The following is a 17,601-nucleotide window of genomic DNA, read 5'->3' on the forward strand; positions in this document are numbered from 1 at the left end:
CGCTGCCTGAGGATGCTGTAAATTTGTGAACTGAACTTCTGCATCCTGTGCAATTTCTGAATAGTTTTCACAGTCAACATAAAATAACTTGAAAGTTAAATTCAGCTATTCATTCTAATACTTAGTTGTGCTTCTTCAAAATAGTTCATGGCTTGCAATTTCTGTCAAACCACCTTTTTTTTTTCCAATTCAAATAACTCCAGTGAGTAACAGATTGAGCATGTTATACGCAACTTTACCAAACTGATTAATTTGGAAGATGTTAGATATTGGTTACATACTATGAAATTGTATGCCAGTTATAACTGCAATATACACCAGATCTAAAAAGGCTTCTGTTTTTCCAGATGTACATTTTGTCCTCTGCAGACAGCAGGTGTGTTTCTACTAGTATCTAAACAGGGTCAGAGAACACCTTGAGCATATGGCAGAAAACCTAACATGTACGCTACTGAAGACAGAAAGAATACACTGCTTCTCATTCCTTCTCTTCATGGCATTTTCTTTTTGGCTGAACAGGGAGAAGAGGATCACTCTTTGGCTATGATGCGTCCCTTCTATTCTTGTATCTAAGCTCTCACCAGCAGTCTTGAAAGGCTCTTACTCCTGTGAACTGGCTAACTCAGACATTTTGTCAAGCTGCAGGTCTGTCTTTTTCCTTGCTTTAGACATCAGGAATTTATTTATTTCTTTGTGTGGAGTGAAACTGGTAGAATAACAAGATCACTTTCTACCTTTTCTCTTCTATAATAACAGGCACAGCAGGGCTGAACAGACACAGTGTTTCATTGCTTTCCATAGAAAATTAAGAGTTAAAAGAGAGAATCTTCATGAGTAAAAAGATTTGGGATTTTCTGGGAAATGGTGCAAGATAGAAAAGATTAAATTCTTTGGGAAGTGCAAGGTAAGTTTAGGTGGGGAAGGGTTAAAACTGAATTAGGCTGAAGCATCTTTACCTTGTAACCAAACTAATAAGTCAGAGTATGAGCCCTGTTGCTTGCACTGGAACCAATTAAAATGCTTGGTATGTGAGAGTGAGGATTAGGCACATAGCACCCTCCTAAGTGTTAAATGAAAAAAGTTTTAAGCTTGCTTCTTTAATCCAGCCCACGTGTCTGTCCTCCTTTCACCTAAGTGTCCTGCTCAGGCCATTAGACATGTCACTACAATGATCTTAGTCTGCTAAAATTCACTGTCTGCAAAACTCTATTAATAGCTAAGGTACTGCTGCGAGAACCTATATGCATAAGATTACAGTTGCATAGAATACCGTCTACACTGGAACAACACACAGTCTTTTTTATTTTAAACAACTCAACTGCAGGTATTTCATGAAATCTCCATGTTGAGAAAAAAACATCTGCTCAGATTGAACGTGAAATACAAAAAAACTAATTCCCTCTCTCATTCCAGGCACCACTCCTTCCCAGGTGAATGAATGACAAGAAAAAATGTATTTGTAATATCCAGATCCTATAACTTTAAAAATTAGTTCTACTTGTGCTGCAAAGCAAGTACTGTTTACCCTCAACTATTTAAACTAGAATTGGTCACAACTACAACAAAAAAGAAACACTGTACATTGACATTAATGTAACCTAAAATTTTGCTAGGCAAAGCATTCCCTCAAACCATTTTTCGACAACATCCTTACAAAAACATGTTTTTTCTGGTTTTGCCTACCTCTTGGGTTATCACCAATGATATTGGTTTTGCCATTCCAGTACCAGAGCAGCAATGTTGCATCACGCGATCCTGAGAGAATGTAACAATTTCCTCCAATATAGGACTCAGAACGAGCAAGACAGGTTACAACATCCCAGTGTCCAAATATCACCTGTATTAGTTTACCTGAAACACATAAAATCAATTGTTCTAAAACTACATTTTTATTCTTTCTAAGGCAAATTAAATACAACAGAAAGTCTTTTAGAAATATTTTCTTTATTAAAAAAAAGGGTCCCCAAAAGAACCATAGTGGAGAGTACTATTTTTTTTCTTGATTTGGTGGAAACTTATTCAAAAGTGCAGTAGTCCACACATTCCATTCAAAAAAATATTTACAGTCCATAGATACTCTTCTTTATTCAAAGGCCAATCATGCCAGAAGGTTTTTTTTAATTCTATATGTTTACATTCACTTTACAGACAGGAAACATGATGGGATTCACTTCTGAGGCAAATTTAAGGTAAGTTTACTGATAAAAGTAACAGTAACATCTATCGATGACATGGGAAACAAAATCGGAAGCAGGTACAGAACATAGAACCCAAAAGAAATTGGTAGTGCATGAGCATATATTTGCACATAGTATATGCAGCTTTCGAGCATCTCCTTAAACAGAGAACAGGAGATTTAGATGAAAAATGACTCTTGTACCCAGGTTCTTCCACCACCATTTAAACACTTGTCAATTATTTCAACCAGCATCCTTCCCTTTTAAGAATTTCTGTAACATTCAAAAAATCTCAGAAGACAGACCTGGGAAAAACTCTCTTACCTACTGCATATAGGACAAAATCTTATACTGCTGCTAAGAGACATAGATGTAAGAAAGAAAGGAAAGCCTAGGCAGTTAAAAATGCGCCATTCAAGAGTCTGTATAAATATGAGAATGACAATTACCTTTTAAACTTAACTAAAGGGGACAGTATTTTCAGAAAAATTTAGATTTCGATGCTCGTGCATAACGGATTTGCATTTGGGAGAGGAAACAACTTAAGGTCAACCACATTCTGTCTCTGCCAGACCACCCTGCCAGAGGCTGGCTCCTACACAGCAAACACATCATGTGTCCTGCCGGTTTCTGGATCTGCCAGCAGCATATGTGATCCCATGAAACAAGGAAGTAAGCACTAAAATCCATCTCACTGGATTTCCTGAACCCCAGCAACTGCAGATCTTGTAAAGACAGGAGAAAAAACACATGCATAGTTTTCTTATATGCCTCATCGGCTCATTCAGGTGACATGGGCCAGGCCAAATTCTGCATCCAATGACACAAAGAAATGTGATGTGTGGTGCCATTAAGGTGTGACCTCAGATTCCTTCAGCCCAAATGACCATGCATCCATTTGTGCTTTGGGCTGAATAAAGAATGAGGAAGAACAGAAGGGGAAATGAGTGATGTCTTTCGAAGTCTTAACAACACAGGCCAAAAAAGAAATAGGAAATGCAAACTACAGTAGCTGAAATAAAATGCTCTGAAAAGTGTTTAAAATAATAACTAGCAACATGCCAATTACTAACACAAATCAGTGTTGGGACACAAATTAAGCACATCTTAATAAAGTATTTTTGTGCATCAATTAAAAAGAATTAGCTAGTAGGACACATTTCACAGCCCTCTTTCTATGCAGTTCAAGGGCACTGTATTCATATCCAGGCACTAAATTACAGTAATGGTAACAGAAGACTTAAGAGAGTGGTTCTGAGGAGAGAACAAAAATAATGTTAACAGCCTGATCTATAACAGAAGATCAAAAAGGTGACTGCACCAAAGTGGAGAAAACCAGAAAAAAAAAACCCCCAAACCACGAGAACAGTATGATTATCTACGAAACAGGCGAACTGTTTAGTTTAGTAATTAATTAAGAAAAATTGAATAACATGATGATATTTAAAGGAAGCATGTACACCAGTTTTAAAATAAAACACTGACAAAACTTATCAGGCAAGTACAATCCTCCAAGAGAAACTGTGAAATGAAGTACTATCACAGGAGCCTATTCTGACTGGAAGGGTGGCAAAATCCTGGAAGGCATGCTTACTGTGCAGATCTACTTTGTATTGGAAAGGTCAGTGACTCAGGGATCAGGTCGCTCATCTCTGTGAGTCTACAATAGCATTCTATAACAGTCACCTCTGCAGGCCAGGGCTTCAATTTGTGCCACAGGATCACTTAACTGTCTTAATGCCGACCAGTCAACAGATTTAGTCAGAAAAAGTTACTGAATTTCACAGCCAGAAGCAGTGAAACACTCAGAGACTACCTAAACTCCTTTTGGCAATAAAAAGCCCATCTTACTGAATGTATGTTTTTCCTTGAAATTTCAAGTTGTCAATTATGTGGTTTAGATTAGAGAATAATTTAATTATGTGATATATTTTTCAGCTGTATAGTCAAAGGTATTCAACTACCTGAGGTGATTTATACTTCTAGAACACAAGTTTATGCTATAAACATCATTGAATCATAGAGATCTCTCTTTCAATTATATTCTATGTTTATAGGTTCTGTTCTAGAAAACATTTTTCAAGGCTATTTGTTTGACAGCTGTTGGTGTACGTTACTGTGCGGCTAAGGTTCAATCAATTCCATTAAAACAAGAAATAAGCTCTTTCATATTAGTAGAAAACCCCAAAAGATTACTCTCGTAACAGTTCCTCAAGTTTTTTGTTTGTTTCCTTTAATATAAGTTGTCTTCTCTATATAGTAAAATCAAACTTTACCATATGCAAAAGATATCACTTTTTAACAGAACAAATTTTCTACTTAATGTTTTATTTGACAGCTGTGCTACAAATAATTAAAAGAAAAATAAGACTCAATTCTCTGCATTACTGAATGTAAAATGCTGTCTAGAAATCATTCCCACTGCTGGAGGAAGGTTTTATTGTGCTTCTGCTTCACTAGCTGTGCTGAGACTCCATGATTTGTGTTAAAAGTATTTCCTATTACAAACAAAAAACAACCAACCTCAAAAACTAAAAGGAAAAAGGTTGCCTTTTTGTTTAAGTGGTAAAATATAATTGAATTCAACACTTAGGGTCACTTCCCATTATGCACTACTGATCACATCATCTTTTTCCCTTGCTGTTCTGCCAATTTCAGAATAAGTATGTCACTACTATATTCTCTTTCTGTTTCAAAGTTAAATAAACTATATCTGAATCCACTTGATTTAAGCTAGAGCTGCTCTATTGGTAAACAGGAGACGCACTGAAGACACAAACCTTCTGCAACTTTTTTGACAACTTTATTTTGGTTTTTACCATAATTAGCAATGGTAGCAACAAGATGCCCTATGTACCTGACTTATACACAAAGGACATAAATTAATGAGATATTTGTAGTTCAGATTCACACAAGACAAAACTAACAAAATCATACAAGTTCCTTCCATGAGTGCAAAGCAAAATACATCCTTTGACTTAAAAGAATTATTATAAACGAGAATATACGCTGAATATTTATTACTGCTAACTAACTTTTCTGAAGATCTCCTTTAAATTCACAATTTTATGTACATATATTTTCATCAAGGAGAAAATTAAACTAAGAAGGCTCTAAGAAGATGTATGTGCAATGAATTGTAGGCCATCAATATGAAGTAAATTGAACTTATGTTTTAAATTTAAGGCTTTATAATCGCAAAAATGACAGATATGCTAAAATATGCCATGATATCTAGTCTTAACAGATTTTCATTAAAAACATTCTGTTTTGTTAAACATCTTGGTTCGTCAAGTGTGAAAAACACTATTAACTAAGATATTTAAGAAATGATGACAAACATGTAGGATATTCCCTAGGGATTAATAACCTACTGGAAAGCTTGATGGCACACACACATTAACCACACCGGGTCATTAATCCCAAAGAAGTACCTTGCAGTGAGTTGGCTATTCCCATTACAGATAATGAAAGGGAAAATATCATATCTATTTTTTTTTCCTGGGGCTCCATGGCTTTTAAATTCCTTTAGGTCTAGCATTGAAAGATTCTTTTCTATTTAGCATGACACATACATGACTCTAACAGTTTGGATACATGCCAGCTGACAGACTCATTTAGATGCTGCCCATATCGATCCATATGAAAGAATTCAGTGGCTCCAAATCATTTTTTTCTATTACAGCTTAGCTATCAAAGGCTTTCAAAAGTATTCTTTCACCAGATTTCAAAACTTCACTTGCGTTCTTATTCTGTGGTGCTTGCCTGTATTTCCTCAAAAAAATTTCTCTAGTGCTGAAAATCAACCAAAGTTAAATTCAAGTAAGCACTCTAAGAACAATTAATTCTCCAGGTATGCAAAGCTTCACAAATACTCATTTACTTGTGGAAACCACAGTGTAAGAACAGGCATGCCTGCCATATAGATTTGAAATGTGACACTATGGCTAACCAAGAGCTCGTTGTCTCACATTTCCTATCATTCCACAAAAAAATGATACAGTATAGCATACAGTACACAGCAGCAGTAGGTAAGAAAAGGATTTGACAAATATTATTAATAGGGGAATAAATACATACTCCACTTTCTTCCCCTAAGCCCCCATTCTTTCTGTATTTGAAACAGTGTATGGACAATTAGAAGAAAAGTCTTTTAGGCTATTCCTATATTTTAAAAATACATTACCTGAGTCGGTAGAATAAACACGGAAACTCTTGTCCCAGAAGCCACAGACCAAGATGTAACGGTTATCAGAGGTGATGACAAAACACTGGGAATGTACCTGAATGCTTTGGTCTAAGAGATCAGTGATTTGCCTTCTATGCATACCTGTATTGCTGGCTGAACAGAAAGACAAGAAAAATCAAGATATATTAGCATCCATATTCACAGAGTAGAAGCACATTTTAGAAACTTACATTCACATTAGAATTATTCGCCACTGCTGTTAGTTGTTTTTTTTGTGGCAGGGACATTTTCTTTCTACTTTTACTACAAAATTCTCATTAAGCTTCTGGGAACAACGCTAATTCCCTGTAGTATATATTCTGAAAGAGAAGAAATCCCTTCTTTAAGTCAAATGCAGCTGACAAATATAAGCGAAAGACTGCAAAAAGGAATGATACATAAAAATGTAATAAGCTTCCTTCCCCGCCTCTTCTAGTACAGGAAATTAAAAATTAAGAAACAAATGAAGGGAATGTAATTATAAGGCAGTACATACACATATGTGCTATATAGTGGCTCAAATGCAGTAGACAACAGAATTATGATTTCAAAATCGTACACAAGTTGTATTTCATTGCAAGCTCTATAATTTTTTAAAAAAAGAATAACTGCAGTAAACAACACTACCATTTTACTTTTTTTTCAGCACTGCACAAAAATTAACCATTTTATCTCCACAGTCTCCTTTAGGGTTGAGAGAAAATCTTTACCCTACTTTTATCACCTGTTGGTTTATCCTCCCAGATAATCTTGTATTATGAACTCATAAAATGGACAGGAATCAATTCATGAACACATTTTTCTTATTACATATTGTCCTTATTAATTGATGGGTGCGCATGCACATGCATATATGGGTCCCTATAGTTATATATCATGAAAAACCTACACCCTAGGAAGAACTTCCAATGTGTTTTGTTTGTGAGGCAATCCAACTTCCATCCCACGCAAGGAATAAGTTCTCCTGGGCCTGGGTTTGTCTGTCAACTGGTTTGCCTGGAGCACCGTTAAATCTATTCCAGGTAGTTCCCTGGACCTGTTTCTGTCCTGGTCTTGTTCTCTACTTTTACCCTTTACTCTTTAACTTCTTCCCATTCTCACAAGCTAGTTATCCCCTAAGCCTTGGGCTTAGTCCATGCACTCTGTATCAAACTGTTAATTTATTTATGCTTTTGCTATATTCAAAATGTTGATATCTCGTTCAAATGGATAGCAAATAATTTAGCAAGGCAGTGCCACTTGCTCTGCAGGTAACACATAACAGGGTCTTGACCACAGTTGGGACCACTTAAAGTAAAAACAATGCATTACAAATGCGAAGTGTTCTGTATGACAAAAAAATGAAAAATCAATCCCCCCAAAAACATGCAGATTCAGTGTGGATAAGACCTTCAAAAGACTTCACCTCGAAAAGAGGCCTAGGATCTATGTCATATCAGACATTGCTCTACATCTTCCTATGCAACTGGAAAATAAGGATAGCAGGAATCCCTCCCCATGACTAAGACAGCAACAAGATTCCTGCTATAACCATAAAACTCTAATTTTCTGGTCTTCTTAGGTGTCATCTCTAGGTAAATGTGTCTAGTGACAAAAACTTTTAGTATTATCTACACAATTACTTGGTTGTACCCAATGATGCTACTTAACAGTGACAAAGAAAGCCTTACTCTTTTTAAACTATGTCCTATATCCTACTACATGTCCTACTATGTCCTACAAAGCCGATTTGAGATCTACCGTAGGACAAGAATATTAAACTATTTTCCAAAACTGTGAACATTAATTTTAAAGGTGTTTATACCAAGCAAAAGTCATTTTGTAAATTAAAGGCAAGCCTGAAAATGAAATTATCATTTTTAAATTATGAAAAATGCAAACAAAAATAATAATAAAAAAATAATAGAAAAATCATCAGACAGGCTGAACATGATTTTGATTCTTTTGCTGTGACGTTTATACTTTTAAGATCTACTTGATAGCAGGTTTTAAAGCAGAATACACATTTTCTGCTCCAAATATTTTTTGGATAAAATCTATTTCAGAAAGGAAAGAAGAGTTACAGCACACATCCTCCTCATTATAAATTATAAGTATCGCATTATTCAGATGGGAATTGATTTTTAAAACTCTGGGAAAATATTTTAATTTTATCAGCTCTATAAAATGGTTTAATATGCCCACAATGTTCCTGATTCAATTATCATAGAGCTCACCCAGCAAAATGGCTACACAGCAACAGCCTGTATCTACACACCGATACAATGCAGTTCCTAGTGTGATATGCATATTGGTTCTCAAATTAATTCTCACTGGCTGGCAGACCTGTCATTCTAACTTATCCAGGCAAGTTCATATTTGCTCTGATTTTTCCATGCTTCTATAACTGGCCACTTCACTTCTTTTTCACTTAACCTGAAATGGACAGTTTAAAGAAACAGCGCCAAGTCTGAAGTCTTGGGGCTGGAGGGGAACCTGTCTTCATTGGTCCTGTGAACTGTCCTACAACCAGTTTGTGTTTTAAGGTTAGGTAGTTTGAGATATTTTTCTCTTTTTTTAATCACATTTAAGGTTCCATTTATCAGGCTAAAGAATCCTGAACTACAGTCGAAGCATGGACTCCCCAAAGCATGGTATGCAACGAAAGAATTAACCAAACTTTAGGTATGTTATTAGAAAAATCACCTCTATATAAACTAACAAACCTCTATAATAAAAAGTCATTAATTGAATCTATTGCACTGAGTCACTAAATAAGAGAGAGACATTCCTCCACCCCTTTTTAATAAAAGAAAAACACACACAGATTTAACTAGTGATGCTGATCAAAAGATGCAATACTGCTGAAAAATGAATACTAATATCTCAATACTAAAATGGAGTAGGCAATATATTTCAACTTTGAAACCGCTTTGCAATTACACATTAATCCCCTCGGCCTGAACAGCAGGTCTATGAAGAAAGGATTGATCTCCTTTAATGATGAAACCCTGGCACCATGGTTTTATTTTTCACAACACGGTGCAGTTAAGAACCCCACTGTTATTATGAAAATTTCTGCAGCAAAGGAGCTCCATCACATTACCAGTGCACCAATTCATCATAACGTGCCTCGCTCCTGCTCATCAACAAGTCTGAGTGATGAAAAGATCCAATATTATCCTGACAGTACTTCATGCACATTCTCAATCACACATTATTACAGCATCCATATTAATTTTCACTGACACGCGTCCTAGGCCTGTTCAAATTAGGCAAACCAACGAGGGGGAGTTGATGAAATACCAGCATAGCCACAGCTCATTGCATTCCAATTTGCATGCAAATGGTTTATCAGGAAAATTCCATTCCCAGCAACCAGCAAGTGAAAAACAACCGTAATCTACACTTCAGGGCCACCATACAGAGCTTAATGAATCGCAAAGAGAGAAGGAAGTGACAGACCTATGAGAGGATCGATTTCCACTGGCAGCTGGTAAGGCTGGTCTTGTACAGCACCTTGATGAGCTGGAATTCAGGAAAGAAGATTTTAAAACTCTGCATTTTTTTAATACATGACAATACATACATTTTATAAATCAAAGCTACATCCATCCTTGGTTTTTTTAAGTATTCAAGATTCTTCTGCATCGATAGATTTATTTTTTTTTAAAACATCCAGGTGCTTTCACGGGCTGCTTATTAAACATTTATTTTAGATTAGAGCTATTCTGAATGTATGCCATCAACAGCAGCTCCAGTCCTGAGCCATAAGCTCTAGCAGATGCTTTACTGGCAACCTCTCCTGTCGCAACAAAACAAAATTAAGTGGTAAAGAGCACTGAAAACAAAATGTGACAACCATCTGCTGACTGTAGTAAATACTATTTTCCTCTTTACTTTTTAAAGCACTGCTTTGAACAAGTGAAGCACAAAGGACATTTTTCTAAAAAGTCAGTTTATGATGCAGACAGGGGACTCTCATAGTCATCCAGTATTTAAGGATTCATCCATCACCAAAACCCATTTATTTGCAAGTTTGCATAGAAGTTCATATATAATTCTGCTGACCTACATTTCATCTGGGCACCTGACATATCAGTGAAATGTTTACCTCCTGAATTTTCCTTCCTTGTTAAACATCATTTTTTTCCCCAGTCTCACTAAAAACAAACAAGCAAGCCAGCAAACTCCACCTTCCCCCCAAAAGCCCACAAGATATTCCTCGAAGTGGAACAGAAAATAATGCCTGAATACTTACACCTATGATTTTTCTACCTATTGTCCATGGCTTAATATAAAAAGTAGTTTCAATAGAATGATTTCGTAAGTAATTGGGAAGTCAAGATTCTGCTGCAATGAAACACTAACACAGAACAAAACACAAATTCCACATAACAAAACAGAGGCACTCTGTTGGGCACCAGGGCCATTAGATGTCAGCAAAGCCACCAAAATCACATACAAAAGCAGAAATGAGATTTTTAATTACACCTCAGTGACAACTGGTCACTTGGCAACTTAACTTTTTTATCATGATGCCTCATTATTAAAGACAATGCTAAGGTCACAGCAGGAGACAGGGAATAGCAATCCTAGCAGACTCCATTTTGATAGAAAATTTGAAGGCAACAAGAGTGAAGGCTAGTCTCAGGAGTCCATACACATTTATCTTAAGTGTAGTACTCCATTACCAGCCTGCAGCTGACCACTGTGCTCTCAAAGAGGTGGGGTGAGGTGGGTTTTTGTTGGGTTTTGGGTTTGTTTGTTTGCCTGGTCTGACACTTCAGATCCTCTTGTTTTCCCATGACTGCTGTATGTCCACAAAAGCTACTTTTTAAAAACCTTGAATATTATATGCCCAAGGTCCCACATCCTAGGTATGAGAAGATATTGCCATCCTCCTTTCAAACAAATGTCAAGAGCCCTGTAAATAGTTCTCGCTCACAACTTGTTATCTAGATAAGCTTCCTTTCCCCTCTTCCTTCCCATTTTTCTTTTTTAGCATTTCTTGTGTGGGTGAAATAATACACACATGTTTCTATTTGCACAATGGTAAGAGATAATTTGTGAAAATTAGGGAAAAGTGAGTCATCTGGCTTTTTTCAAAATGTAATCAAGGACCATAGGTCCAGTTTTCTTGTTAGGAATTTCAGTGATGTGAGCACTACCCTGGTGCAAGTATCTTCTATGTGAGTTATTTGAGCAGAAACTCTTTTATTCCCTTTTCTTGCAAAGTCTTTGACCAGATTTACTGCATAGCACTAAAATAAACTACATTTCATAGCTTGAGCCTGAGACTGTCATAGTCCGGGAAAGGAGGATAGGTGCCTTTAAGATAAAAAACATTAGAACAGAAAACACAATGACTATGTTCTCAAGTCCAACACATTTTTAAAGGAAAGTTGATTTGTTGCTGTGCAAGCTGATATGTTGCTTTCCTTTCATACTGACAAACAAATAAACATCTAATAACTTCGGGATGTTTTAAGTTACAAAAAATACCGACTTCTCATTGAGTGGCTTTAACATCAGATTATGGTGTTCATAATGAACTAGAAAAAGACAGCAGAAAAGATTTCAGGCAAACTGTACGTGCTTTAAAACTTGTCTTTGAAATTATGTGGCTCAGGCTTCTATCTGGCTGAAAAAAACAAATTCAAGAGGAAGAATGTGACTTTATCACGATCAAACAGCAATATACTGGTTTTGTCTTCTTGCATAGTGCCTGATGGCCTGGAAAGCAATATACTGTTGTTACAAACCTCTTGTGGGCTACATACCTTACTACACCATAGTCCAGATTACCTGTTTAAGGAGAAACTAAGTCCACACATGAAGAGCATGCTGTGTCAACAAAAAGGACTTGCCCTCCACACTTTAAACTTAAAATGGTTTTGCAGCTAATTTTGAAACAGGCCACAGATGTACTGATGACAGCAGTGGTTTCTTAGGCTACTTACTTCAATTTACTTACCAGGAAGATTATGCCACTTGTTTACAGCAAACAGCCTATTTGCAGTAACAGTGATCACAGCAGGAGTAGCCAGACCAGGCTGGGTGTTGGCTGCTACATGAGTGACAGGGGAGTTGGATGGGAACTTTAGAACCATGATAACGTCCTGTTGAGCTTGGTCTGTGAACATCAACGGACTCTGCAGGAGGAGATACTGTTGAGTGCACACAACAAGAACCCAAATACACAGGAAAAGAAAACATGGGAGGAAAAAGGAAGACGGGACAAGAGAAGGAAGACTGGATTAAAAAACACAAGATCCAATAGCAGCTGCAATGAAAAGCAAACACAGTAATAGTGGACAGGCTTGCGAAAACAACTATTTTAAGCAGAAAAACTTTCACTATTAATTTGAGGTCCTTGTTGAACACAGGCTGCCAATATACAAACTTTGCTACAGATACAGCAGATTAAACTAAAGGTTTTCCAATCGCCTGTATGTGCCAAAAGAATTCTCCTTCATATCTGCAGAGATAGTTTGTCAAGGAAAGCAATGCCAAACTAGGAGAGAACAAAATAAGAAATTCCTACTCCCAGAGATTGTCTCAAGTTGCATTAAATTGGCAGACTGCAATTCTTTACAAGCCAGATGAGAACATGAAAGCACATTAAAATAAACAGATACACACATATACTAGATATATGTTCTTTATATATTTCTGGTGTACCAAAATAAGATTTATGAATGCAAAGTAGAAGACTTCACTGTAAATGTGTTTCAAAGGACAAACATAATTAAATGCAGTTGTAAAGAATATAAAGTGGATGTGATTACAGACACTGTCCTGTGTTGTTTCTAGAAATACTAAAGAGAAGGAATGAATCCAGACTTCATTTTCAACGTAATATTTTTAGGCTTTAGGTTTTTTAGCAAGTTGAAAAGCTTAACTTTTAAACTAAGTGCTCTAACAATACTGCAAATGTCAAAACAAAATATTGAGGACCTTAGATCTGGATATCAAACATAAGGAGGAAAAGCAAAACTTAATGGGTTTTTGATTGTGTGTTGTACCTAGAAAAGAGAACTCAATTTAGATGTCAAAATACAACCATTCTAGTCACCCAGTTTGCCATATTGCTCTAGTATTTGTAATTTTCTAATGACTGAATTAGAACACTAATGAAGTGTTCTTGGTTATCTTCCACCTGCAATATTTCACTACATATATGTGCATGTAAGTGCATACATTTAATGTATATTTATACAGAACTAATAAAAAAATTAAATACATTTGCATTTTTATTATCACTCCTTTTTAAAAAGTTATTAAGAGTACTTAGAAAAACATATTGCTCCATGAATTCCTATTTACAGTCTTTGCACAAAGGTGTAAATAAAAGCAACTAATAAGCTACCCAGACACCCTTCTGAGCAAGTGGCTAAAAGCCAATCAATATTATGAGTTAATCCTCCCTGGATGCTCATTCAATTAAAGGTGTCAGTAATGCCTCATCTGATGTAGCCTCAATTAAATCCAGCTATCTGATGGTTGAAAACACAAGGGGATACAGCAACAGCAGCAAAACCAGACAAATAGGCAGCCTTCGTGTGACTGCTAATTACTACACCTGGTGTATATTATGGCTTGTGCACTTAACACAGCACGTGGTAGCCTTCAATTGGGCTGTATTCACGCTTACATGCACACGCACACATGAAATCAGAAAACTCAGTAAATAATACCACTAGAAATGATTCAAAATTGTGACAGGAAAAAATATCCTGACTGTATTTCAGCTCCAGGAACACTACTTTTAAAACCACTTAATATATTGCTTTTACAAAATCATCCATTGATAACCACAGAGCTAGTTCTCCAGGCAAGTGGAGAACTAAGTGTTTTTTCTTGTGTGTACCTCAGTCCCCAAAAACCACAGCAGTTAAAAACAATAAACTTCACAGAATTCAACTCCTTCTATTAGATGCAAAATCTTTACTAATTCAGCACAATGAAAAAATATTATGATAAAACCACACAAACTGCCGCTCCGTATCAAATTTATTTATATAACAATGGGTCTGATGAACATGTCAACAATCAACTTCTTAAGTTCTTTCTTTTCCTGAAACAAATCCCTCTAAATTAGGGCAAGTGCCCAGTGCATGGCACCAAGACAGATGGACACACATATGGGGTGTAGCTGCATGATGAGGGCACTGAAATCTTTCTATAACCATTTGCACTTCAGATACGTTTTTAATATAATAAACTTAGTCTGCTTGAGTAGGACATAGCTCTCAGAGAACGTACAAGAAGAAAACGTCTTTTTTTTATATTTCAGTGTAAAATGTCCATCTGAACAATAAAAGTAAACTTTTGAAAAACTTGTGAATTAGCAGACCATTTGCTCCACTTGTCAGAGTATCACTGAACATACATAGTTCTGGATCTATGACAACACAAACAATATTTCAGACTGCACACAACACAATATGGAAGGCGATCAGTAATAAAATAATAGTTTGTACAATAAAATTAAATTAGACACAAGTAGAGGTAAAAGGGAAAGCATGTTAATGCTCACTGCCTGGATTTTATCACCCTAGCTTTACTGCAAAACACATTTAGTCACATTCTTTGCTATGTAAGTTTCAGCTCATGAATTCCTAGTAATCCTGGTTTTAGGGGAAAACCTATCCCTGGGGGAAAAGACAAGGAAGTTCCACCTCCTAAATCCATGCTTCTTGGGGAATCTGCCAAAGATTAACTGAATTGTCTCCACGATGACTGGCTCTCACCTGTACAGGTATGGTATTAACAAAATCAACTGATGAAGTGTTCCTAGACTACACTGACAAAAAAGGTCTGTACTAGAAACCAATACTATCCTTCCAGCAATAAATAAAATTAATAGTTGAACACTGCATACGCTCCTAGTCCTACAAAACTGTAACTTATCTGCTGTTTTCAATAACACAATTCTACAACCACATAAAAGCAAAACCAAGTGGCCAATTCCATGACTTTAAGAGAGCAAAGGTAGTGAATAAAATGGCAGGTCACAAAGAGTTAACAGGGTACTTACCACCTGCATGGCAGAACTTCTTGGAGGATGTGGTTCTATGAGCAGTTGGGAAGGGGTCTGTCCAAAACTTCGTATTTGAGCTTCAACAGCCTGAAAAAGGCACAGGCAGGTTTGCATGTTAAGAGGTGCTAATTACAGGCAATAGAAACATAACTGTCACCTGAAAATGTCATTCCACACTTCTGGCTTGTTTCATGTTGAAAATCAACCCCGTGTGTTCTCTGTGGGGCTAAGTGCTTGGCACTGGTACTAAGAATGAGGTAATCATTTTAGTACTGTGGATGCTATTTCCATGAGAAACTCTGCAAAACCTCATCCTGCTCAATGATATTAAACAGAAACAAGCTATTACAATCAGAAACTCTCTTTATTGGCTCCATTTTTCCTTTCTAGCACTGGCTTATCCTGTTTGTATCATAACTCAGAAACAAAAGTTAATTTTTAAAAAGCTTCTATGGGTATTAAGTGTGTCCTACTTTCTATTTAAACTCCATCGCTTAGTTTCACAGCAGTAACTACAATGAAAGCAACATTTACTTCCATTTTTATTCAAAAAGAGCAAACAAATTTAGGATGCATTAAACTACCAGCAGAAAGAGTGATATTAAATGCAGGTGAAGTTAAATGCAAAAATATAAAGCAACAATCCTTTTTAAAACGTTTCTCTGTATCTTCAGCAAGGCGCTTCACCACTTTCTTCATAGGGCACACACGAAAATGCCATCCCATGCTTAGTTATTTCTTAAAAACAATTATTCTGAAATGTGTGAATTTACTCCTTTTGCGTAGGTATGTCCACCTAGTTTTCCACATTGCCAATAAAGATAAAATCAAGCAGCCAAAATTTAACAAGTTGTTTCCTGTCAGCTAGGCCCCCATATTATCCACAGAAACAGGCTAATACTACAGAAAATCTTAAATCGTTCAGCTTAGATTAAACCTCTTTGACTGTGAGCTAAATTAAGTGAAATTACTTGCATTTTCTGGTGGCAAGCAGATTGCATATGGGCCAACACTTAAGCTTCTCTGTTCCATGGTGCATTGAGCCCTACATTCTCAAGCGTCTAGTGAAGCTGAGTATCTAAGGTGAGGCATTAGCCAGTCCTACTTTGAAAAGGAGTACTGAAAATCAGGGCCTTCAATTCAAAAAAGTGGTTTAAATGGAATGCAAATCACAAAACCACTAGTGACTATTTAGGTATTAGAACACCATGGTTTCCTCTCAGATTCTTCTTTTTCATGGTTCAACATACCTGGAAACTCTTTACACTTACGCTTCCAGTTCTAATTTAGCCACCAATTAAAATTTTTGAGACAATGGAATAACATTTATGCTGATCTTCTTATTCAAATTACTTTCAGTTAATGATGAAAACTATTACTAGGACACACAATGTTCTTTTGCTCCAGAAATAACAAAAATGAAAGCCAAATGCACATGAGGCCTTAAGATCATAAAAAATAATCATCCTGTGATAGGAAACATGCCATGCAAAACACTTAACCTTATTATATTTCTCAGGGCTTTTGAAGCATCTGAAGTCACCAGAACAGGAGTAGCAATTACACTATGGACAGATTCTAACATTCTTGCCCACTCTGGGAAGCACATTAATCTTCAAAGAACTAGTGAATAAGTAATTTTATCAAAAAGCTGGCTGAAATCGGACATACTGTGATGCAAGTAAGTGGTTTTGAGGAAGACTGGTATCAGATTAATGAAACACTGAAGCTCGGTAAGACCATCAGAATCCCCATCCTAGTGATAAGACCTGCTACATTAAAATTCAATTTTGTGGTTTTGTGACTCAAGATATCAAGAGACTCCAAAGGGCATAGGACCTGCGATCCCTTAAGACGTGAGGCATCAACAAAGCAAAAGCATACTGGTTAGCGTCGATACTCTCCATAAAAAGCTGTTAGTTTCAAAACATCCAGATTAAAAAGATTTGCCTACGTCTACATGTAGATTGAGTGTAATATATTTACTAGCAAATAGGAATTCTGTGTTGCATTGAGAGCAGAACCAGAAGAACACAGGAGGAGCAGAATGCAGTCAGTCCTGGATATCAGTTACTCTGCGCTTGTTAAAATCTTTAGGGCAAATCTACGGTCTACAGGATCTACTATTTTTTTTCCTATAAAATATAAATCAAATACATTATTCAAAAGCA

General features: G+C 36.4%; 1 protein-coding gene across 4 annotated transcripts in view; it reads right to left on the reverse strand.

Annotated features, from left to right (window-relative positions):
* LRBA (LPS responsive beige-like anchor protein) overlaps positions 1-17,601 on the reverse strand; it is a 401,088-nt gene that overhangs the window by 25,728 nt on the left and 357,759 nt on the right. For 3 of the 4 annotated variants that reach the window (XM_069855353.1, XM_069855351.1, XM_069855355.1), the window contains 5 exons: positions 15,428-15,517; positions 12,362-12,554; positions 9,850-9,912; positions 6,364-6,519; positions 1,684-1,851 (listed from right to left, as the gene is read on the reverse strand). In XM_069855353.1, coding sequence (XP_069711454.1) covers positions 1,684-1,851; positions 6,364-6,519; positions 9,850-9,912; positions 12,362-12,554; positions 15,428-15,517 — 670 coding nt within the window. The remainder of the gene's footprint in view (positions 1-1,683; positions 1,852-6,363; positions 6,520-9,849; positions 9,913-12,361; positions 12,555-15,427; positions 15,518-17,601) is intronic. The other variant, XM_069855354.1, reaches the window with a different exon arrangement.

Source organism: Phaenicophaeus curvirostris, chromosome 4 (genome assembly GCF_032191515.1).
Source record: "Phaenicophaeus curvirostris isolate KB17595 chromosome 4, BPBGC_Pcur_1.0, whole genome shotgun sequence".
In the NCBI taxonomy this organism is placed as follows: Eukaryota; Metazoa; Chordata; class Aves; order Cuculiformes; family Cuculidae; genus Phaenicophaeus; species Phaenicophaeus curvirostris.